We start from the raw sequence: 14,488 nt of genomic DNA, 5'->3' as shown, positions 1-14,488 counted from the left end.
ATATTAAAAACCATTTAAACATAAACAGAGTTTTTGATGTCAAACTACTACAACTCTACAGGGTGTGAATATTGCTACGAAATTAAGAAAAAAACGTAATTATCTTTCAAACTATCCTGTATAATATTACAAATCTCATATTTTAAGAAAGTAGACATTGAGGAGAATCCAAAAATGTAAAAAAATACAGGGTGTCCCATTTAAAAAACGAAGTTATAAGCAACTTCCGGTATAACAGGAAGTAGTAAATAGGTGAAAATATTTTCATTAAATAGATCACTCTTCAAAACCCCTTCATTCCAATTTTCATAATTTTTTTTTGTCTTTAGTTCTCGATATATTTCTAATAGGCCAGTTACAGTTGAGTCCGCGAGTCTTTACCCGTGCGTCATGATTTAAAGCATATCTACGAAATAAGTCGGAGATTTACTAAACGCAACGGCAAGTGGATATTATTCCGATCACGGGTTATAGTATAAAATTTGACCTTATCAAATAAATAGAATGTCAAATTTAAGTTTTGCTTTAAAATTTTGGTGCATAATTACAGCTACATTTGAAGTAGCTTAATAAATTATTTTATTATCATTGATTAATAAATAAATAAACAATTTATAAAAGAATTCAATAACATATTTTCTTTTTGTTATTTTATTCACTTTGGCGGAACCTTAAACACAAGCATTCAACTGTGTCAACCATGGACGTATAAATAAATATCTTTATTTATACGTCCATGGTGTCAACAATGAGGTTAACTTTGTATGTTGTCAAAATTTATCGTAAAATAACATAAACTTATTACAAAATTTCCAACTCCAATATAAAATTAGTTGTGAAAAAAACTGTTTGTATACTATAAAAAACTTCAAAATGCAAAAATTCGACAAAATAACTGCAAAAAATTCAACAAACTGACAGCCACAAAAGTAAACAAACCAAAACGTCAGAAATTGTACTTAAAATATGTGAAGACATCCCCAATCGTCTTTATTTGTACCTATCTCTTTTCAATGAACTGAGTCTAAATCGTTCATAAAAATAACATGTGTCTTTACTTAATAACAGGCGGCAGCTAGTTTGTCATTAATTTCATGCGTGGAAGAGAATGATGCTAAATAAAAAGGATGTGTTTTATCTCGCCAGGTATTAATGACGCACGGGTAAAGACTCGCGGACTCAACTGTATCTGCCTCAACCTATATATACAGCTTTTAAAATAAAGGTTTTTAACACCTTTAAAAAGTTATTGAGCTCTATACTGTGGCAGAGTGCCTGGCCTATCAGCCTTGATATATTTTTATATATTTGTACACTTAATATATTTTATGCACGACCGGGCGGTAAAGTCCATATTATATATACATTTGGCGGGCCTAAAGTGGCACTTTAGCGCCCGTGGGCTTCTTTATCGCCTGCCGGACGGTAATGTTAGATGGCGGGTGTGGTTAGTGAAACAAATATTTTATTTATTGTTTTTTATTTTAATAAAGGAATTATAACTTTAGCAATCAAACATAAGTTTCCTACATCTATAATTTTATATTTATAACACTTACTTTTATCATGAGATATAAATTATCTGGAGCATTTACCAAAAACGATTCCATTTCTTCTCTGGTTAGAATTTTAGGTGCCGTGGCCGTTAGTAGTCATCCGCTATGAGAGAAATTTTTTGGAAAATACGAAAATATACATTATTTTAAGCTATTCTAAAAAAAAAAACTTTGCGGATTATCCATTAGTTTAAATAATAAAAGACTTTGAAAATTGGATTTTATACACTTTTTTAGACCGCCATATTGATAATTACATGTGACGTTGCTGGATGTTGCCAAATCTATAAAAATGTTTAGTTTTACAAGTAACAAATATAGACGCATTTTTGTGGGGAAATGGACCTAACCTAACCAAACCTGGACCGTACGGGCATCGGTACAGGAGGGATTTTTCTCGATTTATCTTTGAAATCTAGGGATTTTTAAAGTGTGACATACCTAATTTTTATATTTATTGCTAGTGCCACCTACTATGCAGTAATTAAACAATTCAAATTCAACAATAAAGTTTTCTTCAACTTTGTTGGCATTTAGTGTTGTGTTACAAATTGACAGCAGACAATGACATTTTCTTATTTTTTTATTAACATTGACAGCTGACAAATGTTAATGACAGTTTCTTTTTTTTTTGTTGACAGCTGACAGTGACATTTTCTTGTTTTTTTGTTAACATTGACAGCTGGCAATGACAGTTTTTTTTGTTGACATTGACAGCTGACAATGGCATTTTCTTCTTTTTTTGTTGATATTGACAGCTGACAATGACAGTTTTTTTGTTGACATTGACAGCTGACATTTTCTTCTTTTTTTTTTGTTGACATTGACAGCTGACAACTGGTAATGGCAGTTTTTTCGTTTTTTTGTTGACATTGACAGCTGACAAATGGTAATGACAGTTTCTTCTTTTTTTTTGACATTGACAGCTGACAGTGACATTTTCTTCTTTTTTTGTTGACACTGACAGCTGACAATGAGTTTTTTTTGTTGACATTGACAGCTGACAATGACATTTTCTTCTTTTTTGTTCACATTGACAGCTGACAAATGGTAATTGCAGTTTCTTCGTTTTTTGTTGACATTGACAGCTAAAAATGGTAATGACAGTTTCTTCTTTTTTTGTTGACTTTGATAGCTGACAGTGACATTCTCTTCTTTTTTTGTTGACATTGACAGCTGACAATGAGTCTTTTTTGTTGATATTGACAGCTGACAATGGCATTTTCTTCTTTTTTTTGTTGACACTGACAGCTGACAATGACAGTTTTTTGTTGACATTGACAGCTGACAATGACATTTTCTTCTTTTTTTGTTGACATTGGCAGCTGACAAATGGTAATGGCAGTTTACATAATAAATGGCAGTTTACAATAATTAAACAAGCAGACTGCAATTGCGCGCAGCGGTCAGAAAGGAGGAAGACCTAACCCTTCGGTCCAAACCTAACTTACGGGTAATAGAGTGAGAGAACCGCAGGAGGTATTTGACCGCTGCGCGCAATCACAACCCACCCTAATAAACAAAACATAGTTTAATTTGTATCTCTCCATTGACCTCACCGTACATAAACGGCGACACTGTCTTTCTTTGCACAAACTGTTTATTAATTAATCAAACACTTTGCAAATGTTGGATTAATTCTAAATCGCTTTTTTGTGTGATATTATTAATATCAAAATAAGAAGTTACATCCATTTTTCGATACTAAACGTGAATGACAACTAATCTTGTTTTGACAAATTTTCAAATTCCAAAGATATTTTGATTTATTTAAATTACATCAATATTTGAAACAGAAAACCCTACGAAAAAAATTGGCAACCTAGCACAGTCGTTGTCGAATGTCGATCTAAATGTCATAAACATTAAGTGCGTTCGCGGGTGCCTGTCGGCGACTAGTCGGCGACAAATTAGCAGCAAAACGCATGCGCACTTTAAAATGATATAAATAATATCGTTAGTAGATAAATATACGAGGTATATTTACCTAGTATAATTTAATAATTAGTTATTAATATTAATTAATTGTAAATATACCTTGTATATTTATCTATTAACGGTATTATTTATATTAAGTGAGGTTAGAAATTGTCGGCGACAATTAGTCAACTGTACCCGCGAACGCACCTTTTGTGATTTTGTGTTGTGATTGTGAACTTGATTACTTGATTGCAAAAATGTTGACAGAGAGAATTTAAAATTTTGTTGGATTAAAATATCTTCAATATAATCCAGTATTCTAATAAAAATAATGAATTATACCGCACTAATATGCATTAATAAGATATAAATAAAAGGTCAGTACCTACAAATATAAAATATACACTTCTATTTGGTGAAAATATGTGTGAAATTAGTAAGGTTATGTATGGAAAAAACCAATTTTCAAAGTTGATTTTTATTTCAATGAATGAGTAATCCGCAAATTTTTTTCGGGAAAATAGCTTAAAACAATGTATATTTTCATATTTTCCAAAAATTTTTACCCGATGCGAATGACTACTAACTGCCACGGCACCGCGATGTTTACATTATTGTGCAAATTTACAGTTGCTTTTAACATCTAATAATATGACCATAGAGACGACGGCTTACGGCATTTAGACTTCTCCAGAAAATACGCAAGAAATACATTTTCTGTATAATTACCGTCTTTAACATTCTGCAATTTGCACCAACTAACAAATTCATCGTAGACCTTATCGTATATTTTCTTAGATTTAGCGGGTAGTAAACTTATTTTTGCATCTTATGCTGCTTTAAAAATTTCCGGTGGTGTTCCAGAAAATGTTTCAACGTCGCTAGTTTCCATTATAAAAGAACTTCTTAAAAAATATGTTATGAAACTTCCAATACGATAAATAATGGCGACTTACTATTCTTGACTTATTTATTTTGTTGCTAGGGTACCGCGAACATAGCTATAGAGATTACTGTTCTATCATATCAATATTTCTTACACATATTTCTTTCAATATGACATTCTTTATTAACTAACCAATACAAATGATTCGATGAATTGTTATACAGGATGAGTTTTAATAAATTGAGCTATAAAATTTATGCAACTTTTGAAACGGTATTTATAATAAATTGCTCGCATAAGGTGGAAAGAAAAAGAAGCATTAAAAAATAATCACTAAGACGATCGTGCAAGGAATTTTGTATCTTTATTAATAAATGATCATTAAAACAGTAGTGCATAAAAATTTGTATGTATTTCGGGCGTAAACAGCGTTTATGGACCTTACGTATTAATAGCCCTCGCCTATCGGCTATGGCTCTTACTTACACGTCGCGGTCCATAAACGCCTATTTTACGCCCTTGATACATAATAGTATATTAAGTATGGAGAACGGTAAGGGTTTTATACCGATCGAAGACAATTGTTTGGAGGAGGAGCGGAGCGACGACTCCAATTATTGTCTGAGATCGGTTACCCTTAACGTTCGACATGCTTATAACGTTTTTTGCACGATTGATACCATTATAAATTATAAAATTAAACATTTTCGTCATATTGACTAGTTTCATTCATTTTATCAAGATAGATACTTTGGTTGTTAGGTAGTAACTAGGGTGCATAACAACAATGGAGAATTGAGTTTTTATTTAGTTGTCAATAATTTTAAATACAATTTTGATTATTATAAATTAAAATATGAGCGAAAGTGAATTTGAAGAAATTGGACGGGCTTGGGAAGAAGGGTGTTCCGCAATTATTCCCGAAAAATCCAAAATCCGTTATCAAAATACCTACCAAAGTTTTAAAAATGGTGCGAAGGCAAGAATTTAAGAATCGAAGAAAAGACTATTGGCATATTTCGTTCAAAGACATATGCAGTTGAAAGCTCCTGGAAGCCTCTGGGCAGAATATTCAATGATTAAATCCACCGTTTTTCTTTATGATGGCATTGATATTTCCAAGTTTTTAACTTTGATCGCGTATTTGAAGAGAAAAAATGTTGGCTATAGGCCTAAGAAGTTTCAATATTAATAAATAATTCGTTAGTTTTCTTTATTCTTTCAAAAAATAAATTAAAATTAAGAGATTTTTTAACTCGACGGTAAGTGAATTACTTACCGTCGAGTTGGAGTACTTACCGTCGAGTTGGATTACTTACTGTCGAGTTGCTAGTAAATGTCATCTACTGACGTAAAATCTGTCACGGTAAACAGTCAAAAATGATCAATCGTGCAAAAATAACTATTAATCTGTGATTATTTGCTCAGTTATGTTAAAAAAATTTTGCAAATAAAATTGACTGTACTCTTCTCTATATTGTCTTGCATACCGTATTATTTTACATACTTAATATAACACGCGAATCACATTATTATCACTCAATTTAAGATGGTAAATTATGTAGATAAGCCAAAGTCAAATTCCTTTTACAATGAATGCGGTATATTGTACGATTATAGGTATTTAGCACTGTATTATCCCGCCAAATGTGCTGGATGCGGTTTGGTGCGGTCGTTCTACATTTCCACTTGAAATCTCTCTAAAATTCGACCCACTTGCATCTGTTCCTGTAATATGTGCATAGAATCTGTGTTGGGATATTATTTGCCGAGATTACCATAAAGTCTCGAGGTTAAGCTGTCCATAAAATATGAACACTTACTATTTGATTTCCTGCCAGCAGTTCTCCAAGTCGAAAACCAAGTCAAATATATTTATCTATATTATATTGTTATGCAGTTATAAATTATATTTATGCACTATTACAATACTTTAACTTAATTAAAAATATATTATTATGTTCTTCTTCTTAACGTGCCCTATCAAGTCCCCTTGACGTTGGCAATTAACATGGCGAAACCGTCTCTGTCCTGAGCTATTTTAAATAGTTGCTTGGCTTTATTTATTTCTGTCCACTCCCTGATATTCTTCAACCAAGAGGTCTATTTTCTACCAATTCCTCTGCGTCCTTCAATTTTTTCCACCATAATAAGTCGAAGAATATTATATCGGTCTCCCCTTACTGCATGTCTAAAATAGGCCGTCTTTCTACATTTTGTCTCATCAAGCAGTTCGCAAGCAGCATTTGCTCTCTTAAGGACTGCCATATTTGTCACCATAGCCGTCCATGGTATTTTTAGTGTACGTCTGTGCAGCCACACTTCAAAAGCCTTCAAACAATTAATGGTGGATAAATTTTAATGTCCATGCTTCGACACTGTGTAAGAGGACTGACCAAATGTACAATTTAATAATGCGCTATAGAAGCTATACTTGCAAATTATCATTACAGAAGAAAGACCTCATTTTTAAAAATTTTGTGCGATCTAGTTGTTCAGTAATATGGCAACCAATATATTCAAAACTTGGAACTCTTTGAAATATATGACCATCAACATATAACCGTGAATCTTGATTGGCCAAACGGCTAAACACCATGTATTCTGTTTTTGAACAGTTTATGTTTAGGCCAAACTCTCTTCCCACTATGTCAATGGCATTTAAAAGTCATTGTAATCCATTCATGTCATCACTTAAAATAACTGAATCGTCTGATTATCTGATTATATTTATCAGAATTCCATTCATTTTCACGCCACATTCCAAATTATGCAACGCTTCTGTAAATACTCTATCTAAATATAAATTGAACAACAGTGGGGACTGAAATGTTTGGTACAAAAACACTTATGGGCCCAAAACAAATCTTTAATTGACTACATATCAAACACAACTGGCTAATTCTTTTACCTGTAAACTAACTGAAATATAATGCGATAATTAGCAACACATGAGCCTCGTGAGTGGGGACAGTATACAACACTGTCTGACACCTTTTGTATTTTACATATTTCTGTTGATTTTTCATTTATGTAAGCTGTCGCTGTTTGAAGCCAGTATAATTTTTCTATGATTCTTACGTCTTGACTATCAACCCCTTTATCCTTTAACCTTTAACTACCCGCGCATCAAGTTATAACATAACTACACGCGTGGCGTACTTTATACGCCACAAGAAAATACACTTAAAAACAGCGGATTTTTTTAATTTTTTTTGAAAAAATACACTTAGTTGTTTGTTATAAACCTTATTCGGGATCAGTGAATACTTGGAGTTGCTTTTCAGTAAGCCAATTGGGATTTATAACTGGAATCATGGAATAACTGGATTCCATGATAAATAAAATTACTAATAAAAAATTTTTTAAATGTGATTTTTTTACAGGAGAAAAATATTGTTTACAAAGAAAAATATATTTTTTGCCATAATGACTAAAAAACAATTAAAATACTTATATTACGACTTATAGTAATATAATCCTGGGGTATATTGTCCACCACCGGAAACAACAAATAATAAAATGTAAATTACGATCTTTCCAGAACGCCGATTATAACGAAACTAAAACCAAATTGTAAAGCACATTCCAGTGATAGGTTAGAGAGATAAGCAAGGTAAAAAATTAAATTTTTAAATATATTTGCAGTAGAATTCTTATATTTGGCGTACAAAATACGCCAGCGCGTGTAGTTAAAGGTTAATATTTTAATTAATTTGTGATGCTGTACTGGTTCAAAGGTCTTTTTATAGTCAATAAATACAACAAAGGGCTTTCCTTTGATTTTGGCATTTCTGCAATAACACATTTAGGGCAATGAGTGTGTCCAGGGTTCCCAGTCTGTGGATGATACGTACAAATATTTTCAAAGTTTGGTTCATAAGGCTTATCATTCTATAATGGCTATAGTTTTTGGGACGTTGTTTTTTTGGTAGGGTTATATATTATTTAATATATTTAAAAATATTAAATTATTTGATTGTACCTTTGATTTATTTTAAAATTACTTGTATACTGTATATAAACGGTCTAGTTAAATTTTGTAAATAAATAATAATATTCATATTTACCAAACTTTGTTTACCTCTTAGTCTAGTAAAATAAAATAACACTACATGTAAATCACAACGTAAATTCGTACAGGTTGAAACTAATTTTATATCAAAATTTAGGTGGGTACAAGAGATATTTTCAAGAAAGTATCCAAATCATTCAAGGGGATCATTGTTTAAATAATTAAAAAGGGGTCACTTTTGCAAAAAAAATTACTTTTTTAACTGCTGCGGTCATTCAATTAATAATGAAAGTCTATATGATATTTTTCTGCAAAGCTGAAGGATAAGTCTTTCACAAAAGACTTACTAAATTAAATTTGACCCCCTATTTATTTAAATAATTATATATAAATCTTTAAAAACAAATTTGCAAGAAATTATTTTTAGCGTTTTAAATAAACACTATAAAATATCTTATTTTACAGAAGAAGTTGTGCTATGTTATCAGTATTAATGAGAAAAAAATTGGTCTAAAAATATTAAATATTTTTTGAGATATTAAATTTGTTTATTAAATGTTACTCTATTTTCCATTGCAAAATCGCGGTTGCTGCCAAAGAAATATTCACCTGTATTAGATCTGATTATTTTTATGTTTATGTATACTTTCGATAAATGTATTGATAAATTCAAATTTCAACTAAACTTCCCCCTAAAATGGCATTTCAAAATTATTCAAATTTGTTTATAATTTTTTTGTAATAACATCGCATAGATTAAGTATTTTAAAATGCCGTTTCAATAATTGGGTTCCTAGGAATTTTTCACTAATTATCAAATTTGTTTGACTTTTTTTCTTCTTGTTTTTTTTTTCTTGGAGTTATATGTATTTAGGGCGGCCCTTTTAGGGTTAAGTTTGTAGTTTAAGTTAAGTTGTAGATTCTAGACCTAAAAATATTAAGATTGGTCTAAAATCACTTAAATAAAATGTGGCTGCTTACTGAGTTACAGGGTGTTTTATTTAAAAATTTAAAAATGATTTTTACCAAGTACTTTAAAACTATTTGACGTCTCCTTATCATACTTGACAGAAAGTGTGGCTACTATACAGTCTATTAAATTGTGATAAACAATAGTTTCTACCAACTACCAGAGGCGTACGACAGGGGATAGTGAATGTTTGACCCTTCCCAAATTCTACGCCACTGAGGGTATTACTATTTTAGCGAAATTTTTCGATTCTCCAATACTTTCTCTGTAAATAATATACTCTTTATTGGTAACGATTAAGTCATTATCGAGATATTGGACGTTCAAAATGAAACGGCATAGTTATTTTGATTCATTCATCCATTCATTCATTTTAAACTTCCAATATCTCGCAAACTGATGACTTTATCGGTACCAATAAAGTTATTTACATACAAAGTATTGGAGAATGGAAAAAATTCGCTAAAATAGTAATTTACTCAGTGGCGTAGAATTTGGGAAGGGTCAATCATTTACTACCCCCTGTCGTACGCTTCTGGCAGTAGCTAGAAACTTTTATTAATCACAATTTAGTAGGGTGTATAATAGCCACACTTTCTAGCAAGTATGATAAGGATACGTCAAATAGTTTTAAAGTACTTGGTAACAATAATTTTTAAATTTTCAAATAAAACACCCTAACTCAGTAAGTAGCCACATTTTATTTAAGAGATTTTAGTTAAATCTTAATTATTTTTAGGTCCAGAATTTACAACCCAGAGATTCGACATTCTTAATAAAATTGAACCCTAAAGGGCCCGTAGTAATATAACTCCAAAAAAAAGAAGAAGAAAAAAACGAAAAAAAATTTGTTAATTAGTAAAAAATTCCCAGGAACCCAATTATCGAAACGGCATTTCAAAATACTTAATCCCCGCGACGTTATTGAAAAAAAATTATAAACAAATTTGAATAATTTTAAAATTCCGTTTTAGGGAGGAGTTTAATTAAAATTTGAATTTATCAATACATTTATCGAAAACATACATAAATATAACAATAATTGGATCTTACGCAGGTAAATATTTATTTGGCAACAACCGCGTTTTAGCAATTGAATATATTATAGTAACATTTAAAAATCAAATTCAATATCTCAAAAAATATTACATATTTTTCGACCACTTTTTTTTTGCTTAATGCTGGTGACATAGCGCAAATTAGTCTGCAACATAAGATATTTTATAGTGCTTATTTAAAACGCTAAAAATAATTTTTTGCAAATTTGTTTTTAAAGTTTTATATACAATTATTGAAATAAATAGGGGGTCAAATTTAATTTAGAAATTTTTATGTGAAAGATTTCCCCCTTAACTTTGCAGAAAAAAATCCTTTAAACCTTCATTAATAAGTGAATTACCTCAGCAGTTAGAAAAGTGTTTTTTTTTTGCAAAAATGACCCATTTTTAATTATTTAAACAATGATCCCCTTGTATGATTTGGATAATTTCTTGAAAATATCTTTTGTACCCACCTAAACTTTGATATAAAATTTGTTTCAACCTGTACGAATTAACATTTTGACTTTTTTTATTTTATTAGGCTATCTGTCTTTATTGTTTTTATTAAAGTTTTAGGAAAATATAATTAAAAATAATTCGAATTTATATATCTTTTATTTGTTCAAATAAATATACACAATTTTAACATTAATGGATCTTTTTCGTCAGTCCTCTCTTTACCAAGCATGAACAGCAGGTACGTGAGCAGAATAAGCAACTGGGGCAACATGTCCAACATGGGAATATTCTACAGCTGGGAGAGAGTAAGAGGCAACAATGGGCTGGTGGAGATCACTTCTGTAACTGTGGCTTACAGCGGAAGATAAGGCAACGGGAGCTGAGTAATGGGCAGCAACCACAGGGGAAGCAACTTCAGCCACTACTGGAGCGGAGTGTACAGCCACAACGGGTTCACTGATGACATCTTTTCTGTAGCTGTGGCTAACTGCAGATGGTACAGCTACTTTAGCTACTACTTGTTCAACAACTGGAGAGGCAACTACAGCGGGAGCAGAGTGAACGGCAACGACGGGTTCGCTGATGACATCCTTTCTGTAGGTGTGGCTAACTGCAGATGGTACAGCTACTTTAGCTACAACCTGTTCAACAACTGGGGAAGCTACTACAGTTGGAGCAGAGTGGACAGCAACGACGGGTTCACTGATGACATCCTTTCTGTAGGTGTGGCTGACAGCTGAAGGAACTGCTAGAACTGGGGAAGCTACTTTGGTTACTACTGGAGCTACAACTTCTTGAACGACGGGGGCGGAGACTACAGCAGGAGCAGAGTAGGCTACTACGGCAGGTTCACTAATGACATCTTTCCTGTATGTGTGACTGACGCCGGAAGAAACTACTGGTAAACTGTACGTCTCGACTAATGGGCTTTCTAGGTACACACCACTGGGTTTAGCAACGGTAAGGGCTACGAGAGCAAACAACACCACCAATTTGAACATTTTGACAAGTAGGTCTGTGTCGTTGTCTTGAGACTGACTGACGAAAACTGATATAGGTTTCTTGATTTTTGTTCTTTTTATACGATTTTACCAAACCGGTACCACCCATACAACAAACGGAATCCAGCTCGTGACGTCAAACAATAAAAGTTTTATTTCGAGACTTTTCTTCCTGTTCTGAATGAATCAATTAAACAATTTTTAGTAATCAACCTTGCAGCTCGATGTTTGGTTAAATGTATGCGTGTTTCTAGCAGAGCAAGGTTGCTAATTTTGTAGCGAAAAATAGATCGAATATTTGCATATTATGTTAAATAATTTTATTGATAAGTAGATGCAAATATAATATTAATTAAAGTCACGGAAATAAAAATTAATAATAATTTGTGTTAACAGTCTGGCATTTCCAAAATTATTTGTGTGTAATTAGCAAGTTAGATAAGAATAAATTTATAAAATGATATCATATTATTTGTAAAAAGATTTCCACGGTTATAAAACATTAATCAGACTCTTGATAAAAATAAAATTCCTGGATTATTTTAAAAATAGTTAATTAATAGACCATGGCTGATCTGTGAAAAAACGTCTATTTTGGGATGTGAAAGGTTGCATTCGGATTTTTGCAGATAAAATTAGGTGACAACTTCAATAATAATAATTGACCCATGGTCCTTCTCAAATATGCCCGGAACATTAATAAAAAACTTAAAATATTTAAAAATTTCTAAAAACATAGATTTTTTTATATTTTCTTTTCTTATCTTTTAACTTTAAAACGAATCGTTTTGGAACAAAGTCGTACAAAAATAAAATAAAGATAATTTAATTTTGTATGATATACGACTGCTCAAAAATGTCTTAATCTATTACCCTTTCTGCAATATAGCAATAAATACAAAATAAGTTGGAAAATAAGCCTGTTGTTATTCAAAGTTTTTTAACCACTTTGGTTGCACTTAGATCCTTAGTAATTCGCTTAGAAAATTCATATAGCATACGTAAGTCGTCTACCAAATTTCATTAAAATCGACCTAAAAGTTTTTGCATAACAAATTTGCAATCTAAATTTTTTTAAAAAAGTTCAAATTTTTAAAAACTTTCTGAACAAAAAGTAGACCATTTTGAAGTTAACTAATTTTTTGTACATATAAAGAGGAGCTCTACCTATCTAATACACTTTACATAATTAAAATCGGATTATTTAAGCGGCCTCAGTAATGTCTTAAAATTATAAACAGTTTTTTGGCTTGTAAACAAATAGCTTTATTTAACAATAAAAAAAATAATTTTTATCAATGCAAATAATCAAAACGGGTATAATTTGAGTTACCTATACTATCAAATGCTGCAAGCAGAATTGCTATTTTATTTTTTAATCAAAAGTTACTCGGGTTCAAAAATTGCAATTTTTCGATTTTTTTAAAATTCAACTGCGTTTATCTCGAAAACTATACTATGTATCCTAGGAAAAAACTTGTAAAAACATTTTTTGCTTATAATTACTCAAGAAATACAAAAAAATGTTTTGTTTTACGAAAAATCGCTGTTATGTAATTACTCAAGTTCTTTGTTTATCTTATCGATATCCGTATCAACTGTTACCCAAAAAATTCGTGCTCTACGGGTCAAAATACATAAAAAAGGCTTGGGTAAGTCCATCCAAATAAAGCAGGCCGTTGCACCCCCTGGCAATAAAACTAATTTGTTTATATGCCAAAAAATTGTTAATAACTTTGAAACATTAGTGAGGCTGCCTAAATAATCAGATTTTAATTCTGTAAGATATATTAGATAGATCGAGTGCCTGTTTATATGTTAAAAAAATTAGCAACCTTTTAAATGGTCTACTTTTGGTTCAGAAAATTTTTAAAAAGTTTAAAATTTTCTAAAAAAATTTAGATTACAAAATTATTATGCAAAATATATTAGGTCGATTTTAATGAAATTTGGTGGAGGGTTTAAGTAGGTTATAAGAATTCGTTAAGCGAATTACTAAGATTCTAAGTGCAACCAAAGTGGTTGAAAAACATTGAACAAAAACAGGTTTATTTTGGGCCCTTATTTTGTATTTATTGCTATTTTGCAGATATGGTAATAATTTAAGACATTTTTAACCAGTCGTATGTCATACAACATTTAATTATCTTTATTTTATTTCTAAACGACTTTCTTTCCAACATAAATCGTTTTAAAGTTATAAACAAAGGAAATAGAAAAAATTCGATGTTTTCCGAAATTCTTAAAAATTTTAAATTTTTTATTAATGCTCCGGTCATATTTGACAAGGAGCATAAGTAAATTATAATTACTGAAGTTGTCACCTAACTTTATCTGCAAAAATCCGAATGACACCTCTTACATCCACCTCAAAACAGATCCGCCCTGCTCTATAATGTTTAAAGTATCAAATAATAACAAATGAGAATACTAAACGATAAAATAAACACGAGTTTCTTTTTCTAAAGGTTCTGATTGAATTAGAAATCTAAGACTCTTTTTTTGTAAGGGTGGAAATCTTTTAACGGCCGCTGACGTACCAAGTGAATCGTACATATGGCGTGAATTGGATTCGCAGTAAATGAAGTTATAGCCAAACGTAAAAGGTTTATTGAATAATTAGAGTTAAGTTGAGTTGTAA

General features: G+C 31.1%; 1 protein-coding gene across 1 annotated transcript; it reads right to left on the bottom strand.

Moving 5' to 3' along the window:
- Positions 1-10,983: 10,983 nt before the first annotated feature.
- On the bottom strand, positions 10,984-11,909 carry LOC114340794 (larval/pupal cuticle protein H1C-like). Its single transcript, XM_028291568.2, has one exon. The coding sequence runs from the start codon at positions 11,845-11,847 to the stop codon at positions 11,065-11,067; it is 783 nt and encodes a 260-aa protein (XP_028147369.2). The 5' UTR covers positions 11,848-11,909; the 3' UTR covers positions 10,984-11,064.
- Positions 11,910-14,488: the final 2,579 nt, after the last annotated feature.

This window comes from Diabrotica virgifera, chromosome 1 (assembly GCF_917563875.1).
Source record: "Diabrotica virgifera virgifera chromosome 1, PGI_DIABVI_V3a".
NCBI lineage: Eukaryota > Metazoa > Arthropoda > Insecta > Coleoptera > Chrysomelidae > Diabrotica > Diabrotica virgifera.
The sequence above is the reverse complement of the archived record's forward strand: the minus strand, read 5'-3'. Positions and strand labels throughout refer to the sequence as shown.